Source organism: Equus caballus, chromosome X (genome assembly GCF_041296265.1).
Source record: "Equus caballus isolate H_3958 breed thoroughbred chromosome X, TB-T2T, whole genome shotgun sequence".
NCBI lineage: Eukaryota > Metazoa > Chordata > Mammalia > Perissodactyla > Equidae > Equus > Equus caballus.
In genome coordinates this window covers 67,204,738-67,222,042 of record NC_091715.1, presented here as the reverse complement: position 1 = coordinate 67,222,042, position 17,305 = coordinate 67,204,738, and the positions used below count along the sequence as shown (strand labels likewise).

The 17,305-nt window shown below is 36.9% G+C and overlaps 1 protein-coding gene across 3 annotated transcripts in view; it reads left to right on the top strand.

The window, feature by feature from the left end:
- Positions 1 to 17,305, top strand: part of TEX11 (testis expressed 11) — a 363,973-nt gene that overhangs the window by 232,949 nt on the left and 113,719 nt on the right. For all 3 annotated transcript variants that reach the window (XR_002805590.2, XM_023634526.2, XM_023634525.2), the window contains exons 14-15: positions 10,531 to 10,682; positions 12,872 to 12,957. Coding sequence is in view for 2 of the 3 variants with exons in the window: in XM_023634526.2 (XP_023490294.2) it covers positions 10,531 to 10,682; positions 12,872 to 12,957 (238 nt within the window). In the remaining variant the exon portion in view is untranslated. The remainder of the gene's footprint in view (positions 1 to 10,530; positions 10,683 to 12,871; positions 12,958 to 17,305) is intronic.

The window sequence follows — 17,305 nt, the reverse complement described above, 5'->3', positions numbered from 1 at the left end:
TTTTTCATAATATTCTCTTATGATCCTTTGTATTTCTTTGGTATCTGTTGTGATTTCTCCTGTCTCGTTTCTAATTTTATTTATTTGCGACTTCTCTCTTTTTTTTTTAGTGAGTCTGGCTAAGGGTTTGTCGATTTTGTTAATTTTTTCAAAGAACCAACTCTTTGTTTCATTGATCCTTTCTACTTTCTTTTTTGATTCCATATCATTTATTTCTGCTCTAATTTTTATTATTTCCCTCCTTCTACTGACTTTGGGCTTTGTTTGTTCTTCTTTTTCTAATTCCGTTAGGTGTCATTTGAGGTTGTTTATGTAAGATTTTTCTTGCTTATTTGAGGTGAGCTTGTATTGCAATGAATTTCCATCTTAGGACTGCCTTTCCTGCGTCCCAAATCATTTGGTATGGTGTGTTTTCATTTTCATTTGTCTCCAGATAATGTTTGATTTTTTCAATAATCCATTGTTTGTTCAGTAGCATGTTACTTAGTCTCCACATTTTTGGCCCTTTCCCAGCTTTATTCTTGTAGTTGATTTCTAGTTTCATAGCATTATGATCAGAAAAGATGCTTAATATTATTTCACCCCTCTTGAACTTACTGATGCTTGCTTTGTTTCCCAAGATATGGTCTATCCTTGAGAATGTTCCATGCGTGCTTGAGAAGAATGTGTAACCTGCTGTTTTTGGATGAAGTGTCCTATATATATCTATTAGGTCCATCTGATCTAAATTTTCATTTAATTCTGTAATTTCCTTGTTGATTTTCTGTCTGGATGATCTGTCCATTGGTGTTAATGGGGTGTTGAGTTCGCCTACTATTATTGTATTGCTGTTGATGTCTCCTTTTAGTTTTGTTAATAGTTTCTTTACGAATTTTGGTGCTTCTGTGTTAGGTGCGTATATATTTATAAGTGTTATGTCATCTTGGTGGAGCGTCCCTTTTATCATTATATCCTGCCCCTCTTTGTCTTTCTTTATCTGTTTTGCTTTGAAGTCTACTTTGTCTGATATAAGTATGGCAACACCTGCTTCCTTTTGTTCATTATTAGCTTGGAGTATTGTCGTCCATCCCTTCACTTTGAGTCTGTGTTTGTCTTTGGGGCTGAGGTGTGTTTCCTGGAGGCAGCATACTGTTGGATCTTGTTCCTTGATCCATCCTGCCACCCTGTGCCTTTTGATTAGAGAGTTCAATCCATTCCCGTTCAGAGTGATTATTCAAACGTGGGGGCCTACTGTTGCCATTTTATGACTTGTTTTCCGGTTCTTTTGCATTTTGTTCTGATGGAGAGCTGTTACTTTGTGTTATTGTCCTTCTGCTTATCTCCTTTGTTCTGGATTTTGTAACCCCTTTCCTTTTTTTGATTTTTCAGGAATGAGGTTCTTCCTGAGCATTTCTTGAAGAGGTTTTGTGGCGATGAACTCCCTTAACTTTTGTTTATCTGGGAAAGTTTTTATTTCTCCATTGTATTTGAAGGATATTTTCTCTGGGTAGAGTATTCTTGGCTGCAGGTTTTTGTCCTTCCGAGTTTGGAATATTTCATTCCAATCTCTTCTAGCCTGTAAGTTCTCTCCTGAGAAATCTGCTGATAGCCTTATGAGGTTTCCTTTGTAAGTTATTTTCTTCTGCCTGGCTGCCCTTAGTATTTTCTCTTTGTCGTTGACTTTTGCTAGTTTCACTACTATATGCCTTGGGGTTGGTCTTCTTGCGTTAATAAAGTTTGGAGATCTATTGGCTTCTGTCACATGAAGTTCCATCTCCCTTCCCAAGTTTGGAAAGTTCTCAGCTATTATTTCTTTGAACAGGCCTTCTGCCCCCTTCTCCTTCTCTTCTCCCTCTGGTATACCTATAATCCTTATGTTGCATCTCCTAATTGAGTCGGATAATTCTCGGAGAGTTTCTTCATTTCTTTTTAGTGTTAGTTCTCTCTCCTCCTCTGTCTGCAGTGTTTCTATATTCCTATCCTCCAAATTGCTAATTCTGTCCTCCATATTATCGACCCTACTGTTCAGAGAGTCCAGATTTTTCTTAATCTCCTCCATTGTGTTCTTCATCTCCAGTATTTCTAATTGGTTCTTCTTTATAGTGTCAAGCTCTTTTGTGACATAGCTCCTGAACTCATTGAGTTGTCTATCTGAGTTCTCTTTTAACTTGTTGAGTTTTTTAATAATGGCTGTTTTGAAATCATCGTCATTTAGGTTATAGATTTCATTGTCTTTGGGATTGTTTTCTGGGTGCTTATCATTTTCCTTCTGTTCTGGAGATTTAATATATTTTCTCATACTGCTTGATGGCATGGATTTGTGCCTCCACATAGAGTTTAGTTACTGCTTCCACTTGTTGCGACTGGTTTTTTGGGGGGGCAGCTGTTTAGACTGCACCAACCAGGAACCCTGTCAGCTGTTACTGACTGGACCTGGACCCCTCCTCGTAGTCACAGTGGTCCTGTGGGGTCCCTCGTTGGTTTGGGAGCAATCGCAAGGGGGCCTCAGGCTGCTGATGCCTACTGTTGCAGCCCACTTAGACCCGCTCCCTCCTTGTGGTCTGCAGTGGTGTTGTGGGCTTTCCCAGCAGCCAGGAGCAGGATCACCTATAATCGCCACTTTGTCCCTAACAGAGCCCACAAGATCACACTTGTCCACTATAGGTCCCAGCAGAGCTATGGGTATCTTCTGCAGTCTGTCGTTAGCTCTCCTAGCAGTGCTACTTTTGCCCCAGGGCCTTCCCACCTTGCGAATGCCAGTCAGGACCTCTCCACTAGTGCTGTGCAGAGGCTTTTGCTGAGGCTGCTGTAGGAACCTGGAGTTCCCCCCTGGGCCATGTAGCTGTTTCACCGGAGCTACACTGTGCCCCACTCCACTCTCATGGGATCTCTGGGAGCTCCTTGCCTCGTCTGGGACACGGCCAGAGTCCGTGGGCCTGGTGGTGGCTTGTAAGCTGCTGCCTTGTGGGGAATTCTGCTCTGGGGAGCTTCCTGGTGTTTCGAATGCTTGGCGGGGCCTCCCTGCCAATGGCAAGCAGAGGCCCTCCCTGCTGGGGGTTTGCAGGACCCTGGAGCATCCCCGCAGGCCACAGAGCCGGGTGTTGGAGCTCCACCCAGTCCCCAAGCACGTCCATGGGAAGTCCGGGCACCCCCTGCACCGACCTGTGCGCCGGAGACCGTGGGCCCAGCAGCAGCTGGTGGTCTGGTGCAGTGCCAGGGAATCCGCCCACCAGGAGCTTCCCGTTGTTCTGGATTCTGGGAGGAGCCTCCCTCCTAATGGTGAGCGGAGGCCTTCCCCGCCAGTGGGTGCGGGACCCTGGGGATTCCCCCTGGGCTTAGGTGTTATCACGGGGGGCTTGCGTAGGGCTATTGTCACCTGTTTCCACCATCACTCCACTGGTGAGTGCACACTTCCACCCTTGGCATGTGGCGATGCTACTGGGGAGTCTGCTGGAAGAGAGCCTCCTGCAGGAACTAGGCTGTCCGGGGGTCGGGGGTCAGGGGTTGGAGAGTTTTCACCTATTTCCACCTCCTCCCGGGGGGAAGTCCATCCGCCTTCTGATGCATAGTAGCACGAGACTCTGAGGCGTCTTGAGATGCTATCTGGATATCCTTAGGTTGGCTCCCGCCTGGCCATCTGAGAAGCTCTGCTGCTCCTGAAGGTGCCTTTTTTCCTCTTTGGCTGGAGTTACTGCCTCTTCTGCTTTTGTCAGGACTGTCCCTTATCGTGGGGGTTCTTTTTATCCAGTTCTCAGTTTTCAGTCCAGGGTGATTCTTCCTAAAATTGTTGTAACCTGGTTGTGTTTGTGGGAGGAGGCGAGTTCAACGTCTGCTCACAGCGCCATCTTGATGAGAACTCCCTAGGCTGCTTATTTTTAATAAACAATAGACTCAGAAAGTTTTTCTTGTTACCTTCCCTTTAACTGCCTAAAAGAATTCAGATAAAAAAACCTGTTTCAGGAACCGAGCTATTACCTTAGCATAACATGAATTAGGTGGTAGACAGGGAAGAACCTAGGAAAGCCTGTTTGTTGGGCTCCCTTCTGTCTCTCTCTCTTCTTTTTTTAACTGTTTTGCCATTTCCAGAATGTCATGTAACTGGAATCATACAGTATGTGGCCTTTTCAGACTGACTTCTTTCACTTAGCAATATGTATTTCGGGTTCCTCCATATCTTTTTGTTGCTTGGTAGCTCATTTCTTTTTATTAGTGAATAATTTTCCATTGAATAATGTACCACAGTTTGTTTATCCATTCACTTATTGAAGAACATCTTGGTTGCTTCTAGATTTTAGTGATTATGAATAAAGTTGTTATAAACATTTGCATGTAGATTTTTGTGTAGACCTAAGTATTCAAATCAACTGGGTAAATTCCTAGGAGTGAAATGACTCCTATAGGTAAGTTGTCATTTCTCTCTCAGAGTGTTCAAGATTTTTTTCTCTGTCTTTAGTTATGGGAAGTTTGACTATGTCTTAGGGTGAATTCTCATGGGATTTATCCTGTTTGGGGTTTACTCAGCTTCTTGAATTTCTAGGTTTATCTTTTTTGCCAAATTTGTGAATTTTCAGACATTATTTCTTTGAATACTTGTTCTGCCTTACCTTCTTTCTCCTTTCCCTCCAGGATTCTGATGACACAAATGTTCGGTTTTTTCTTATATTCTCACAGGTCTCTGAGGCTCCATTCAGGTTTTTTTTTTTTTTCCCTTTATCTTCTTTCTGTTGCTCAGATTGTGTAATTTTCATTTAGAAGTTCACTAATTCTTTCCTCTCTCTTCTCCATTCTGCTGTTGAGCCTATCTATTGAGTTATTTTCTAAATTTTAGTTATTGTATGTTTTAGTTTCCTGGCTTTTGTAACAAATTACCACAAACTGGGAGGCTTAAAACAACAGAAATTTATTCTCTCACAGTCTGGAGGCCAGAAGTCTGAAATCAAAGTGTTGGCAGGGTTGCCGTCCCTCCAGAGGCTCTAGGGGAGAGTTGGTTTCTTGCCTCTTCCAGTTTCTGGTGGCTGCTGGCATTCCTTAACTTGTGGCCACTTCATTCCAATCTCTGCCTCCGTGGACACATTTTCTCCTCTTCTGTGTGTCTAATCTCCCTCTGCCTCTCTTTTATAAGGACAATTCTGATGGCATTTAGGGCCCACCCAGAAAATCCAGGATAATCTCATCTCAAGGTCCTTGTCTTAATCACATCTACAAAGACCCTTTTTCCAAATAAGGTAACACCGACAGGTTCTGAGGATTAGAATTGAAGCTATCTTTTAGCTATTCTCAGCCTAGCACGTTATGTTTTTCAGTTCTAAAATTTCCATTTGGTTCTTCTTTGTATCTTCTGTTTCTTTGTTGATTCTTTTTATTTCTTTGCAGAGACTTTCTACTTTTCATTGTTTCAAGCTTGTTTATATTTGGTCCTTGTAGCATTTTTATGATGGCTGCTTTAAAGTCCTTGTTAGTTCTAACATCTCTGTCATCTTGGTGTTGGCATCTGTTGACTATCTTTTATAATCTAGATTAGATTCTTCTTGTTCTTGGTATGATGAGTGATTTTTGATTGACAGCTGAATATTTTGAATATTATGTTATAAGACTTGGGTCTTATTCAAATCTTGTTTTAGTTGTCCTCCTCTGACACTGATCTGGCAGGGAGGAGGGAGACACTACTTCATTATTGCCAGATGGGATGGAAGTCTACATTTCCCACTCAGCTTCCATTGAGATGGGATGGAGAAGGGAAGAAGAGGAGGAGGGTTGCTCATTACTGCTGGATAGGATGGGAGTTTTGACTCTCTTCTAAGCCTACACTGATACCACTTGATTTTGTGCTTCATTACTGCTACATGTGGTCTTTGTGACACTGTGCAGGAGAGGGGGTCACTTAATTACCACAAGGTGATTATGAAAGTCCTAAGTCTCCATTAGGCCTCCTCTGACACCACATCAGCAGGGAGAGAGACGGATGCTTCGTTAACACCAGGTGAGAGTGGAAATTCAGGCTCCCCAGGTGGTCTCCACCAGCACCTTGAAAGTGTGGAGCTTCTTTACCTACCCGGCAGGGATGAAAGTCCTGGCTCCCTACTTGGCCTTCTCTCACACCCTGGTGAGGGTGCTGAGTGCCTTATTTACAGACTGGCTAAAAAGGAAGTTTAGGCTCTACTTAGCCTTTTCTAGCAGGAATGGGAATGAGGCCACTGTTTTCTCTGTGGTGTTTTGCTGGAGCCAAGTGGTTATTGTCTATAAGTTATAAGCCTTGCTAAGCTGTGTCCTTTGGCTAGAGAAGGCATGCTTTTCTTGGAGCTTTTTCTGTCTGTACCCATTGGTGTTCCCAGGTTGCCAGCTTTTCCAGCACCCAGTCCAGGATATGTGAAGCAAAAAAGAAAACCAAAGACTCATCATTATGCCATTCATTGGGTCCTAAAGTTCTTAGTGGTTCTTTTTCTCTCTACCTTTCAGAGTGATCTTGTGTTTATTTTACATATAATGTCAAGAGTTTTTAGTTATACTTAGAAGGAAGAATAGGGAAGAGAACATCTCCTCCATTTTTCTGTAAGTAGAAGTCCTTAATATGCATTTTAATGGTCAGTCACTATATTATGAACAGTGATAATTAATAATTTCTTAATTCATTAATTTAAAACTTCCCAGTGTTTGTGACAATTCTTTGTAAAAAAAAAATATAGAAGAGATTTTATAGACTATAAAATTTTCCAACAATGCCCCTAAAATTCTTTGGGAAAAATTTTAAAAATATGTACCCTGTCTTGTCACCCTGCAGTTTAAATTTGAGAAATGAGTAAGACTTAGATTAGGAGAGAAGATGTTACCTTGAATGTGCATTTGACCAACAATGTATGTCCAAATATGAAACTTATTAGTATGGTCAGAGGAAAGATGGTGGCATATTCCTGGCAACAGTTCATATAACTTGATTAGATCCTAATTGTCAGCATTTATTTTGTCCATTTCTTTATTGTTTGTAGACATCTCTCATAGGAGGAAGAGGAATCAACTAAAAATGATTTGTAGTTAACTTGAATTAATGAAGACACTTAATGGGGAGTTAAATCATTTTCCTTTGAATCATATTCATCACCATTGTTGTTGTTGTGACCCTGAATATTATTTTCACAGGACGTCAGTGGAATATAATGGGAAACTCTTCGGTAAAACAGACTTGGGTTCAAACCCTGAATGTCCCTTTTGTTCTATAAGCTTGAATCTGTTTTATGGCCTTTCTCAGCCTCAACTGCAAAATGAGTGTGATGCAACACATTTTGTGGTGTTGTTATAAAAATTAAATAAGATAGGGCTGGCCCCGTGGTGGAGTGGTTGAGTTCGGGTGCTCTGCTGCAGGCGGCCCAGTGTTTCGTTGGTTCAGATCCTGGGCGTGGACATGGCACTGCTTGTTGGGCCACACTGAGGCAGCGTCCCACATGCCACAACTGGAGGGACCCACAACGAAGAATATATAACTGTGTACCGGGGGGCTTTGGGGAGAAAAAGGAAAAAAATAAAATCTTTAAAAAAAGAAAGTTGTAAAAAAAAAATTAAATAAGATAATGTGTCTAAGGGTCTTAGCACGGTACCCAGCACAGAACATATACTCGATTAATATTTGTAACCCTTTATTACTACCCCTCCTTATGCTGGTATGAGAAGATTCCATGAAAGCAGAGAAAATGTTTTCTTTTTTCTAAGAACAGTGTCTTATATCATGCCACTAAATATTCCACATGTGTAGTGTTAGAAGAAAATTTAGGCTTTTCATAGGCAGAATGGTTTTATTAGTTTTTTTTTTCCTTAAGATTTTATTTTTCCATGTTTACAAGGATATTTACTGGAATATTGCTTGTAAGAGTGAAACATTGAAAGCATCCTGAATATCATCAATAGAAGAATAGATAAGAAAAGTAACATATCTCTATACTATAAAATACTGTGTGGCAGTTAAAAAGAGTAAGGTAAATCTATATATAATGACCCCTTAAGACATGTTGTTCAGAGAAAGAAGCAAAGTATACATAATATATAATTTACGTATTTTAAAAATATGTTGTTATAGGTACAGATATGCATGTAAATGCACCAAGGAAGGACTGAAAAGGATACTTAGCAAACTTAGGAGTGGTTACCTCTGAGAAAGGGACTGGGACAGGGTAAGGGTCCAGGGAAATGTTAGCTTTAGCTTTGCTATTTGCATTATTTTATTAAAAAACATTTTTTAAGTTTTTAATTGTGGTAAAAATACACATAACAAAATTTACCATTTTAACCATTTTTAAGTGTACAGTTCACTCGTATTAAGTACATTCACATTGCTTTGCAACTAATCACCAGAACTCTTTTCATCTTGCAAAACTGAAACTCTGTACCCATTAAGCAACAGCCTCCTATTCCCCACCCTCCGCCAGCCCCTGGCATACACCGTTCTACTTTCTGTCTCTATTAATTTGCCTACTCTAGGTACTTCATATTAGTAGAATCATACAATATTTGTCTTTTTCTGACTAATGTATTTCACTTAGCATATTGTCCTCAAGGTTCGTTTATGTTGTACCATGTGTCAAAATTTCCTCCCTTTTAAAGACTGAATAGTATTTCATGGTATGTATATACTACATTTCATTTATCCCTTCATCCGTCATTGGAGACTTGGGTACTTCCACCTTTTGGCTATTGTGAATAATGCTGCTATGAACATGGGTGTACAGATATTTCTTTGGGATCCTACTTTAAGTTATTTTGGGCTTATAAGTAGAATTACTGGATCATATGGAAATTCTGTTTATAATTTTTTAAAGGAATCACCATGCTGTTTTCCATTGTGGCTGCACCATTTTACCTTCCTACCTACAGTGCACAAGGTTTCCAATTTTCCACATCCTCACCAACACTTGTTATTTTTTGTCTTTTTGATAGTAGCCATCATAATGGGTGTGAGGTGGTGTCTCTTGTGGTTTTGATTTGCATTTCTCTAATGATTAGTGATGTTGAGTATCTTTCCATGTGATTGTTCCCGTTTGTATATCTTCTTTGGAGAAATGTCTATTCAAGTCCTTTGCCAATTTTTAAATCAAGTTGTTTAGTTTTTTGTTGTTGAATTTAGGAGTTCTTTATATATTCTCAATATTAACTCCATATCAGATATATTATTTGCATATATTTTCTCCCATTCCATAATTTACCTTTTCAGTCTGTTGATTGTACCCTTTGATACACAGAAATTTTTAATTTTGATATAGTCTAATTTATCCATTTTTACTTTTGTTACATGTGCATATGTTGTCATATCCAAGAAATCATTGACAAATCCAATGTCATGAAGATTTTCCCCTAGGTTTTCTTCTAAGAGTTTTATACTTTAGCTCTTTCATTTAGGTCTTTGATCCATTTTGAGTTCAATTTTGTATATGGTGTAAGGTAAAGGTCCAATTTCATTATTTTGCATATGGATATCTGGTAGTCCCAGCACCATTTGTTGAAAAGATTTCTCTTTCCTTCATTGATTGGTCTTGGCATCCCTGCTGAAAACCATTTGACTATATATTATGAGAATTTATTTCTGGATTCTCTATTCTATTCCATTGGAGTATATGTCTTTATGCCAGTACCACATTGTTTTGATTGTTCTACCTTTGTAGCAAATTTTGAAATCAGGCAGTGTGAGTTTTGTTCCTCCAGCTTTGTTCTTCTGTTTCAGGATTGTCTTGGCTCTTCAGGGTCCCTTGAGATTCCACAGGAATTTTAGGATAATTTTCCATTTCTACAAAAAATGTCATTGAGATTTTCATAGGGATTGTATTAAATCTGTAGATCATTTTGGGAGTATTGACATCTTAACAATATTAAGTCTTCCAATCCATGAACTGTTTGTATTTTTAAATAATCAGAATATACTGGTGTATTATTTGTGTAATCAAACATAAATAACTTTTTAAAGGAGCTCTTGGCGGAGGGAACTGGTAAATTTCTTTTTTCTTTCAGTTTTATTGAGATATAATTGACATTCAGCATTGTGTAAGTTTAAGATGTATAGCCTGATGACATGAGAAGGTGGTCAAAAGATATAAACTTCCAGTTATAAGATAAATCAATATTGGGTGTGTAATGTACAATATGATGATTATCACTGACACTGCTGTATGGTATATTTGAAAGTTGCTAAGAGAGTAGATCTTGAAAGTTCTCATCACAAGAGACTGGTAAATTTCTAATGTTAGTTCATGTACTTTTACTGGATCTCATGTTCCAATTTTTATAAATTGGCATCAGTTCTGGAGAAAAAGCATAAACTGGATATTAGGAGAGAGATGATTATCTAACTAAAGGTATTCATGAAAAGAAAACATTTGTGGCTTAATAAATTAAACAGAAATTGAATTAAGTGATTTATTGTTGACAAGTAGGCTTATTTATACATTTAATGATATGACCTAAGCTCAGATATAGCTTTATCTTGCCTGTTTTGCTCATACTCAAATAAACTTCAATCCCATTGATCAAAAAACCAATTATTCACACCACTTAAAATTATGTCTCATTCAACAGGGAATCTGTTGGATTTTATTTCCTGAAGATTATCTGTGAACATTTTAAGTCATCAGAAAATATTGGAAAAGCTCTACTGCTCCACATTGACATGCTTTTAGAAAGGAAAGAAGAATTACTTGCCAAGGAGAAGATTGAAGAAATCATTGTAGGTCAGTAGAATTTCTGCAGGTGTTTTAGAAACGTGTTAATATGCATGTAATTCTAAGACAGATGTCAAAACAGTAGCAAAATTTTCAGGTTAACAGATTTTTCCTTATTCTCACTTCCTTTTCCTTATTCTTCCTTCCTTTAACTATAATACCTCACCTATCCAGATTCCACGTTGACTGAGCTAGAATGAGACACTAAGCAAAAGTAACAGAACATCAACAAAAACAGACAAACCTCTGAGCTTCAAACTCATGTGTAGTGGAAAATTGTGAGGTTAGAATCCTAATTTCACGTTTCCAGTTTGATTTTAAATTAGCTGTGTACCTTCAGGCAAGTCAATAATATTGCTGGATCTTGTTTTTTTCTAACTATAAAATGAAAGTAGTGAACTACATTTCTAGTTTTTAACTTCTTTTTAGCAGCAGCATTCTTTTGTTATGCAATCTTATATGAACGCTGCCCCCAAGTAAAATAGACTAGAGTTGCTCTGGTTGAAGCAGAGATGTAGAGCCAAATCTCAGCATCCCCTAACCCCCGAGCCTTCTGTAGAACCCTGTATCCTGAAGAACACAAGTAGTATGATTCTATTCCTAGAGAATTCTTGCCCCAATTCATCCTTCCAACATGTATATAGAGATATAACTGGAATAATAGTTGCTAAGTGTTAACAGTGGGATTTATTCCGAGTGATGGCATTTTAGGTGATTTGTTGCTTTCTTTATATTTTACCAGATTGCTTGAATTTTTATAAGTATGTAGTACGTTTCTTTTTGAGTGTAGTATGTTTTTATAGAAACAAAGTCACTGCTATTTTTAAAAAGGAAATCTTTTGACTAGATAATCTTTAAGAGCCTTTTAAATTCTAGATTCTATGAGCTATGTTTTACTGATGACACCCTTCCTTCAGACTCTCACTAAGAATCCAGTTATTTTTAGACACAATTTTGGTAAGCTTGGTTTATCTGGTTTTCTAACCCTTAGCATTTTAATGGTAGCATATTACACAGAGAGAAAAAGTCTGCAGGGAAATATACAGATAACCTTACCACGGGGAAGAAAAAACTATACAAATTTTATAAAACAGTTTCAAGTATTTTTAAAAATATAACAATCTGTACTCTAAAATAATTCCCAAAGACATCAGTACGATATATTAATAGTGAAATAAAATATGATAGTTTTAGTGTTATTGACTTTGGTCAAATAAAGGTCAAATTGTGCTTCAGAAAACTAGATAGTATGTTTAGAAACACATAATTCATAAAACATAATTTTTAGAAAAATTAATAAGCTAAATGAAATGATTTAGACTTTTTAATTAAAAAAATATTTTGTGTTTAATGAAAGTAAACTGTCAGCTAGTTAGAAAACTTCATTATCCAGAATAACTAATTTTCCTAAGATTACAGTTAGCCAAAGTTTTATTGTGATATCTAGTTATACACTTATACTCTCAAAGGTTTATAATATTTTAAATAGATACATTAAGTAGCTTTTTACTCTCATGTGAATATTTTTAACTAAGTCATGGAACAAACTACATCTACTGACTGGGCTGGGGGATCAGAGACTCTCAGTGTTCTAATCAAGCCTTTTGTGGAAATTGATAATGCCAAGGGAGTGGAAGAGATAGAATTCTGTTATAATTTAAACTTTACCTTAATGTGTGCTAATATAATTGAACCCTGTAAATGTCTAGACTAGAAACAATCAGACACGAGTTACACTTTAAAGTAATAAAGTTTATGTGTAAATGTGGTCTTAAAGTATTTTAATGAGGCTTTAAGGTATAATTGGCCTTTCTTGTGAACTTGATCTGATCTAGTTAGTACATAATAGTATAAACACTTCTTATTAATGATTTCTAGCCTTACTGTCTGTTCATTCACAATAGCATTAAGGCACCAGATGATGATCAAATTTGGAACATGGAAAATACGTTAACAAGAGACTAGGCTGGAAACTCTCGCAGACTGATGGGTGAATTACTGTGATTGTAGCAAACTCTGGTTGTATTATATAATCAATTTTTCTAGTAAACCTAAAATTGATGATGAAAACCTGTCTGAATGTGATTGTATTTGTACCCATTACTGAAAGATTATAAGTTCTGAATATAGTTAGCACTCTTTATTTGATGTAATAGATCTTGATTCTTGTTTTCAGAGCTTGGGATTTTTTTCTTCAGGTCACCAAACAGGAAGACAACTGACAACAGAATTAGTAGGCTGTTTACACGACATTCTGTGGAAAAAAGCTGCCAGAAGTTTTGAGGTTTGGGAATAAAGTATTTTCATACTTTATATTTTCTCCACCCCAACAAATAAAACAGTATTTTTACTATAAAAATCGTAGAGCATTGACTACTTTAATAATCTCTCTCTGTTTAGGTACCATCTATTTATTAAATATTCATAATGTAGAGTGTTAATGGGCATTGGACAAGAATTTATTTGAAAATACTAAGATGTGATTTATCCCTATTGGGAGCTTACAGTGTAGGGAAATGACATCACTGATATTATTAAGATGATAAAGTAATTTATGTTAACAAGAGGAACAAAAAGTCAGAGGGATTTTATTCCCTTTAAAAAATTATGGTGTGGAGCACAGAGGATTTTTAGGGCAGTGAAAATACTTTGAATGATACTGTAATTATGGATACATGTAATTATGCATTTGTCTAAGCTCATAGAATGTACACACCAAGAGTGAACTCTAAAGTAAACTTTGGATTTTGAGTGAGTATGATGTGTCAATGTAAGTTCATCAGTTGTAACAAATATACCATTCTGGTGGAGGATGTTGATAATGGGGGAGGCTATGCATATGTGAGGGCAGGGGTCTATGTCAAATCTCTATACATTCCTCTCAATTTTTCTGTGTACTTAAAACTACTCTTTAAAAAAGCCTGTAAAAAAATTGTGGTGCAATAAAAATGAAAAAAGAAGTAGTATTTTTCCCTTTACAAAACAATCCAGGTTACTGTAGAAGAATTTGAAACTACCAATTTTTTTTTAAAGTAAAGAATAGCCACTCATAATCTAATCACTCTTAAAATTTTGGTATATTTCCTTCTAATCTTTGTATGCATTTGTGTATCCATGTGTAAAAACAATGAGATGTACTTTTGAAAAGTTGTGATGGATTTCCACTTCTAACCAAGATGTAACAGAGACTAGGTTTATGTTCTTGCCTGAACAATTCCCCATTCCCACCCCTGCAAAAAACAAGGCGAAATACATGAAAAATGGTTTTTGAGACATTGCACATCAGGCCACAGAGAGTGATCTCTGGGAGATAGGAAATAATGTGAGCACTGAAAGTGTGCAGCTTATTGCCTTGATATTCTAGGCTATAGTATAGGAACAGGAACTGAAGTGGATCCTAGCAAGTTTCCTAATTTCAAGAGATGAGGCTGAGAGTCTGGGGAGACCAAGGCAGCTAGGATTCATAGGACAGAGTACCAGAGAGGAGAGCACAGTACAGGAAAACAACTTCCAGCAATCAGAGAGTCCTCCTCCAGTGTTTAGCAGACCACTGTTCAGGACAATATGGGATGAAAATAGCTGAAGCCAGGAAAATAACCATCTAAAAATATTAGAGGGAACAGTGCCTGGCACTCACACAGGTCTGGGAATAAAGCCTATTCATACCAACCACACTGGAAAACCTCTAATTCATGGGGCATTGGGTAGAGAACTCAGAAGGGTCTTGTCTTAGTAGTGGGGAATAATTCATCCTACACTGATCACTGCTCCAAACCTGCCTAAAAAATCATAAAAGCATGACCTGAAAGGATCAGCTTGATCCCAGGGAATTTAATTGCTTCCCAGAGTAGAGGTCAGGAATATTTATCAGAATAAAAAATTATCCAGCACCCAACAAGGTAAAGTTTGCAACGTCTGGCATCCAGTAATAAATTACCAAGCATACAAAGACGCAGGAAAGCACAACCTATAAAGAAGAGAATAAGCAATCAATTGAAACTGATGCAGAAGTTAGCAATAATGGAGGACATTAAAATAGCTCTTATAATTGTATTCCATATATTCAAAAAGTTAAGTAGAGGCATGGAAGATACAAAAGACCCCAATCAAACTTCTCGAGATAAAAACTATATCTAGGATGAAAAATATATTGGATAGTATTAATATCGAATTAGACATCGCAGAAGAAAAGATTAGTGAATTTGAAGGCATAGCAATAGAAGAAGAAATCAAAAGGAAATTCAAAAAATCTTGAGACAAACAAATATGGAAACACAACATATCAAAACTTATGCAGCAAAAGTAGTTCTAAAAGGGAAGTTTATAACAATAAACACCTACATTAACAAAAAAGACAGATCTCAAACAAACAACCTAACTTTATACCTCAAGGAACTATAAAAAGAACTAAACCCAAAGATAACAGAAGGAAGGAAATAACAAAATCAGAGCAGAAATAAATGAAATAGAGACCAGAAAAACAAAACAATGGAAAATTTCAACAAAAATAAGAGTTGGTTTTTTGAAAAGGTAAACAAAATTGAAAAATCTTTAACTCAACTAACAAGAAGAAAAGAGAGTGGGCCCAAATAAATGAAATTAGAAATGAAAGAGGAGACGTTACAACTGATACCATAGAAATACAAAAGATCCTAAGAGACTACCATGAACTGATATGCCAACAAATTAAACAACCTAGAAGAAATGGATAAATTCCTAGAAACATACAACGCACCAAGACTGAATCATGAAGAAAAGAAAATCTGAACAGACCAGTAATGACTAAGGAGATTGAATCATTAATCAATAATCTCCCAACAAAATAAAGCCCAGGACCAGATGGTTTCACTGGTGAATTCTACCATTTGAAGAAAAATTAATGCCAATCCTTATCAAACTCAAACTCATCTTAGACACTTCCAAACTCATTTTACAAGGCCAGCGTTGCCCTGATACCAAAGCCAGACAAGGACACTACAAGAAAAGATAATTACAGGCCAATAACCCTGATGAACGTAGCTCAAAAACCCTCAACAAAATACTAGCAAATTGAATTCAACAGCACGTTAAAAGGATCATACATAATGTTCAAGTCTAATTTATACCTGGAATGCAAGGATGGTTCAACATATGCAAATAAATAAATATGGTTCACCATATTTGATAGAGTGAAGGATAAAAATCATATGATCATCTCAATAGATGCAGAAAGAAAAACTTAACAAAATTCAATACCCTTTCATGATGAAAACTCTCAATAAATTAGGTGTAGAAAGAATGTACCTCAACGTAATAAAGGCCATATATGACAAGCCCACAGGTAACATCATACTCAAAAGCTGGAAGCTTTTCCTCAAAGATCAGGAACAAGACAAGGATGCTCATTCTCACCACTTCTATTCAACATAGTACTAAAAGTCCTAACCAGAACAATTAGGCAAGGAAAAGAAACAAAAAGCATCCAAATTAGAAAGGAAGAAGTAAAATTGTCTCAGTTTGCAGATGACATGATCTTATATATATTATACAGAAAACCCTAAAGATTCTACCAAAAAACTGTTAGAACAAATAAATTCAATAAAGTTATAGGATACAAAATCAACATACAAAAATCAGTTCCCTTTTTATACACTAATACACTAACTAAAAGAAATTAAGAAAACAATCCCATTTACAATAGCATTTAAAGCAGTAAGATACTTAGGAATAAATTTAATCAAAGAGATGAAAGATCTGTACACTGAAAACCATAAGACATTGATGAAAGAATGTTGAAGAAGACACAAATAAATGGAAAGATACCCCTTGTTCATTAGAATTAATATTATTATAATGTCCATACTACCCAAAGTGATTTATAGGAAAACCTGTCATTTGTGACAACATGACTGAACCTGGAGGACATTATGCTAAGTGAAATAAGCCAGGCACAGAGACAAATGCAGTCATATGTTGCCTGATGATGAGAATGCATTCTGAGAAATGCATTGTTAGGCTATTTCATCATTGTGGGAACATCATAGAGTGTACTTACACAAACCTGGATGGTATAGCCTGCTACACACCTAGGCTATATGGTACTAATCTTATGAGACCATCATTGTATGTGCAGTCTGTCATTGACCAAAATATTGTTATGTGACGCATGACTGTACTGAATGATCTCAGTTATATGTGGAATCTAAAAAAGTCGAACTCATAGAAGCAGAAAGTACAATGGTTATCAGGTTTTGGGGGTTGATGCTTGGGGGAATTGGGGATATGTTGGTGAAAGGATATAAACTTTCTGTTATTAAATGAATAAATTATAGAGACCTAACATACTGCATGGTATCTGTAGTTGTAATAATGTCTTGTATACTTGAAATTTGCTAAGAGAGTAAATCTTCAGTGTTCTCACCACAAAAAAAAGTTAACTGTGTGGTGATGGTATGTTAATTAGCTTGATTGTGGTGATCATTTCACAATGTATTTGTAATATCAAAACATCTTCCTTTACACTTTAAGGTTAAGTGCTGCAAAATAGAATGGTGTCCTTGTTTGCTTTTAGAGACCCTGTATTTATTTCCTTACTGAGCAGGTGAAAAATGACTTCAGAATTCCCGTCTCCTATTGAGTCTTTTTCTTTTCCC